The sequence below is a fragment of the Lactuca virosa genome, chromosome 9 (genome assembly GCF_052849685.1).
Source record: "Lactuca virosa cultivar CGN04683 chromosome 9, Lactuca_virosa_CGN04683_v6, whole genome shotgun sequence".
NCBI classification, from domain to species: Eukaryota; Viridiplantae; Streptophyta; class Magnoliopsida; order Asterales; family Asteraceae; genus Lactuca; species Lactuca virosa.
The window spans coordinates 204,343,240-204,348,427 of record NC_136434.1 but is presented as its reverse complement, the minus strand read 5'-3'; the positions used below and the strand labels follow the sequence as shown (position 1 = coordinate 204,348,427).

The 5,188-nt window shown below is 31.1% G+C and overlaps 1 protein-coding gene across 1 annotated transcript; it reads right to left on the bottom strand.

The window, feature by feature from the left end:
- Positions 1-2,075: 2,075 nt before the first annotated feature.
- LOC145141058 (nucleic acid-binding protein) lies at positions 2,076-4,148 on the bottom strand. The gene is made up of 8 exons (XM_079074403.1): positions 3,459-4,148; positions 3,204-3,249; positions 3,036-3,085; positions 2,893-2,934; positions 2,689-2,802; positions 2,527-2,605; positions 2,372-2,443; positions 2,076-2,267 (listed from the first exon to the last, which is right to left on the bottom strand). The coding sequence occupies exons 1-8, from the start codon at positions 4,016-4,018 to the stop codon at positions 2,220-2,222; spliced, it is 1,011 nt and encodes a 336-aa protein (XP_078930529.1). The 5' UTR covers positions 4,019-4,148; the 3' UTR covers positions 2,076-2,219.
- Positions 4,149-5,188: the final 1,040 nt, after the last annotated feature.

Sequence of the window (5,188 nt, the reverse complement as noted above, 5' to 3'; positions counted from 1 at the left end):
GGTTTTATAAGTGTTTTTAAATACATATAACCGAAAAACGATTTTTAGAAATACATAAAACAACATATTTTACTTAAAATAAATACATAAAAATATGTTTTATTTATTGTTTATGTTTTATCGATTTTATTATTGTATATAGGAGTTTTAGAAGAAAAAAATACGTTTTGTTTTATTTAAAATGTTTTTTGTAATTTACTTCTTTTTTTTATAATACGGAAAACACGTTTTATTTTATTTAAAAAAAATTATGTAAAAAAATGTTTTTTGTAGTTTATTTATTGTTTATGTTTTATTAAAAAAAACATTTTATGTAATACATAAAAATAAATACTTTTTCTAAACGTATTTTTTAATAATACGCTAAAATACATTTTGTTTTATTAAAAAAAATTATGTAAAAAAAATATTTTTTTTAATTTTATTTATTGTTTATGTTTTATTAAAAAAAACATTTTATGTAATACATAAAAATAAATACTTTTTCTAAACGTATTTTTTAATAATACGCTAAAATACATTTTGTTTTATTAAAAAAAATTATGTAAAAAAAATATTTTTTTAATTTTATTTATTGTTTATGTTTTATCGATTTATTATTATATAAATGAGTTTTAGAAGGTAAAAACCAAGTGAGCCTTTAGCTCAAGTGGTTAAGTCGATGGGCAAAACAGTAGGGTGGAGGTAATGAGTTCGATCCCTCCCCTAGCAATTTAATTGTCTTTTTCAAAGAAATTTCAAAAATGGTCTCTGTGGTTTATCGAATGTCACGAATTCAGTCCCTTTATGAAAATACTCTTACAGATTCAGTACCCCCACGGCGTTGTGTTAGTAAAAAAGGCAAACTTTGCAAGTTTTGCAAACCACAAGGACCATTTGCATCAAAAAAAGTTAGCAGGGACTAACTTTGTGACTTTTGGCAAACCACAGGACCATTTTTGTAATTTTGTCTTTTAGTTATCTTGAACCATTCTATAAGAACCCCTCTGTAAGAATATATACTTTAGTTAAAACATGAATTTAAAATTGACACTTCAAAATATTATTTATATCCAGATAAATTAAAGAAAAAATTATGTTAAATAAAGTGACATTTTTACACTATATTGTAATCTTTTGCGATGTTTGTATTCATTATATTACTAAGAATGGACATGTTTAATTTATGAAATATAATATAAGAAATTTTACTTAAACATAAATAATTGATTTTTTTTTTATTTAGTGTTTCTAATAAATGTATTACGTATTTGGCTTATAATAATGAATTATTCATCTACATACATATTCATGTCATTTTGTATTTTCAAAGTAGACTAACATATTACACCATTCTTTTACATCATAAATGATGCAAATAATATCTCATTCTCAACTATACATTTTCTACATAAAAAAGTATATTCCTTGGCTACTATATTTTCTTTGTAAACTATATTTTGTGTAAAAACTTTATAAAACATACTATTACAAAGTTATAATTTTATATTATTAATTCAAATTTGATGTTATTTTCTCAAAATGACATTTGTTAAAAAAACTACATTTATAACACATGTTACTATGTTTTAATATTTTAAAGTATGTAAATTTCTAAATAAGATTCAAAACATTAATAAAGTTTTATAGTATCATATCAGTTTAATATATAACACAATATTTTTAGAAGCTACGCCAAACGCAACTAGTATCTTTTTAATGCCACTTTATTATAACTAAAAATTAATATTTAGGATTTTTATAAACTAGAATATATTGAGGATTTTATAAACTAGAATTGAATCATCCAAACATAGCCTCAGTCTTCAGCAAATTACAATACTATTCAAAGAATTCGGATATAAAATAAATAAAGGATATTACAGAACTATCGGTTAGAATTTTAAAAATAGTGTTTTTAAATATAAGCCTTTCCCATCTATGATTCCAACCATTTTCTTGTAAAAAATAATGTTGATATATTAGCATTTGAATACAAATGATCAATTTACACTTTTAGAAAAATAATAACATTGTCTGATTTTTACTTTTAGTTGGTTAACCAATTTTGTTGCATCTTTGTTACCCAAAAACACTAAAAACTGACTAGCTGTCACTTAGAATATAGTAAAATAATCAAATCATGGGTTAAAAAACATACATCCAATTCCAAACACCTCTATATTCTTACACACTTTGAAATCGATAATTTTTTTTGAACTTTTCAACAAATGATTAAATCACATAGGAAGATCAGGATCCAATCGTCTTTGAATAGCACTTGCTGCCTGTAAACATAACAATTCAAAACACAAACATTATTATTTATTGCAAACAATTTTAAATTATTTTTTTTCGATATAAAAATATAAATAGTATAGCATATACCCACCTCAACGTTGCCGATTTTGAACAAGTAATTCATCTCTTCTCTTAGTATAGCTTGTTCTTTCATTGCTTGCGCCTACCAATCCAAACATATACACAGTCAGATAACAGATAACAGATAACAGATAAACGTGGTCAAAGTAGAGATATGATAAATACCATTCCACTTTGCATGGAGCGCTTCAAAGCTTCTACCTCCGCTTCCTTCTGTTTCTCACGCTCTCGTTGCAATTCTAGTCTGAGAAAACAAACCATAAAATACAATCGTGTCATGGGCATGCAAAAAGACGTAAATGCCCTCATCATAAAATGAAAACATACCGGCGTTGCTCTTCATCATCAAACACAACACGTTCTGATTTTGTGGCTTTTGTGGACCCTTTTTTAATGGCTTTTTCAATTTTCCTTCGGTGATAAGCATCAAGGCTATAGTATCTGTGACCCAAAAGATATATAATAAAAACTTTATAAGAAATTTAAGCACTCTATGCATTGTATAACATTAAGAACAGATTCTTTACTTACTTTTTATGAGGAAAAGTGGCAGTGTTATGGTCTTCCATGAACCTGTAGGGGTATTTAGGTCAGAATGACGAATTTAATAGAAAAGGTAAAGAAAAATTGGGATTTACAAGAATTGGATAAAGAATCAGTGAAAAAAAACATACTGTTTGAACATTTGCTTCTCTTCCCAGGTGGGAAGACTTTCAAGATTCGCCTGCAATTGCAAATATGAAAAGGAAAAGGGCATTATAGTCAGAAACTGTACTTGCTAAATGCTAAATCATGTAGCAAAGACATTGAATTGTTAATAAGAAAGTGTGCAAAGTGAACACCTGTTTCACTTCTGCAAGCCATGCAGTGAACTCTGGTCTTTTGTTCCTGCAAACAAATAGAAAGATGATTATCATGGAACAATTTGTGAACAGAATCAATAATTGATATCCTAATTTTATGTATCAGGAATTCAAATTCAATGTTTTCTAAAACCTTATTCAGGATTTGCAGGTTAAATTGTGCTGATAGCTTAATGAACACAATGGCAAGTAAACTGTAAAGAAGAATCAATGAAAACAAAGCTAAACACTTACCACATATCAGTTTCTCTAATAATTCCATACTTCCCCCATGAATCTGTAACAGCTCCCTTTTTCACCTTCTCTTTCTTCTTATCCTTCTTTTTCTTCTTCTTCTTCGACTTATCTTCATCCCTCTCTTTCCTTCTCTTCTTCTTCTCTTTCTCTCTTCTCCTTCTCTTTTCTTTCTCCTCCCTTTTCTTCCTCTCCTTCCTCTTCCTCCGCCGCCTCTCCTCCTCACTTTCGGTTTCATCCTCTGAAGAATATTCCGAACTTCCCGACTCCGACTCCGATTCCGACTCAGAGTCAGTATCGGAATCCGACCGATCGTCATCCTCGTCGTCGCTGTATTCCCGTCGTGACTTCGTTCTGGACCGGCGGTTTCTCTTCCTTTTGCTGCTCCGGCGGCCACTGTCTTTGCTTCCGCGATCGGATCCGGATGAGACGTTGGATTCAGGGTCGGGTAAATCTTCCGATTTCCTCTTGGATTTGTGATGATGGTGATGTTCTTTCTTGGAGGATGCTCCTTTGAGAACTCTGTCGTCGTCTGAGGTATCTCCTCGGTCCTTCGCCATTACCGGATTGCTGATAAGGGTTTTGAAAATTTGCGAGTGAAAATAAGAAAAGAAAGACGGGAAAAAACCTAAAACGCAATAAAAATGTTGACCGGTGTTTGGCTAATGTGTCGAAAAAGGGGTATGCAACGAGTCGATCCTCCGTATACGAGGATCAAATCGAAACCTTAAAATTTAAACTAAAGACAAAATTGCAAGAATGATCCTGTGATATGTCAAAAAATGAGTTTGGTTCGCAAGGATAGTCTAATAGTTTCGTTTTGTTGCGAGTTTAGTCCAATTTCCTATGAACTTTTTTATAACGACGGATTTGCCCCTTGTTATTTTATTTTCCATTTTTATTTTATTACAATAATTAAAAACAATTAAAAATAAAACAAAAAAATAAATAAGCTATAAACCTAAACACGTCGTCTCCCTCCCCTATTTCTTCTACAATGTTTCCTCTCCATCGGTATCACCGCCGATACGAGTACTCCGACAACTCCAAGGCATCTCCAGTCACTCTAAGGCACCTACACTATAAAACCTCACCACATGCCAACCCACTTTCCCCATTCCCTTTCCCGTTTCCCTTCTGTCATCCCTAAAACTAGGTCATAACTCCATTACGCAGACGCATGATGCAACAAAATCTTAGCGACCATCATGCAAAATCGAAGAAGAGGGAGATTCAGATCGGTGAAGCAGGTTCAGATTGAGCCTACAGATTCATCGATTTAGGGTTACACAAAAGAACAACAACTCTAGGGCTTGAAAGATTCATCGATTTAGGGTTACACAAAACGGGGAAAGAAGTATCATATAAATGTACTCACGAAGAACAACAACTCTTCCAAGATGTTGTTTACTCTAATCTCGTTTCTCTAGGTCACTGATTCTGGGAACAACTCTTAATTGCATTTTGATCCTGAAAAAAAAAGACTCCCTGTTCAAAATCAATCGGATTTGTTAGATATTGATAAAGACTAAGATGAATGGTAAGAAGTAAACACAGTTCTTCTCGTTCTGGCATAAGAGTAGAAAATGAAGAGTTTGTTATGGTCAGACCTTTCAATGATTCCGACGATCGAGATTCTTTTTCATATGAAGACGAAGATAATCATGGAGATATCTATGTCTGTGTTCATGGCGTTAATTTACGTGATGGTAAGGTTGTAAGTGAAAGCA

Excerpts from the sequence above, each read along its gene's own strand:
- LOC145141058 (XM_079074403.1), bottom strand. The coding sequence starts at position 4,018 with ATGGCGAAGGACCGAGGAGATACCTCAGACGACGACAGAGTTCTCAAA. Across the intron at positions 3,250-3,458 it reads ATTAGAGAAACTGATATGTG|GAACAAAAGACCAGAGTTCA; the intron begins GTAAGTGTTTAG and ends ATTTGTTTGCAG. Across the intron at positions 3,086-3,203 it reads GGCTTGCAGAAGTGAAACAG|GCGAATCTTGAAAGTCTTCC; the intron begins GTGTTCACTTTG and ends TTGCAATTGCAG.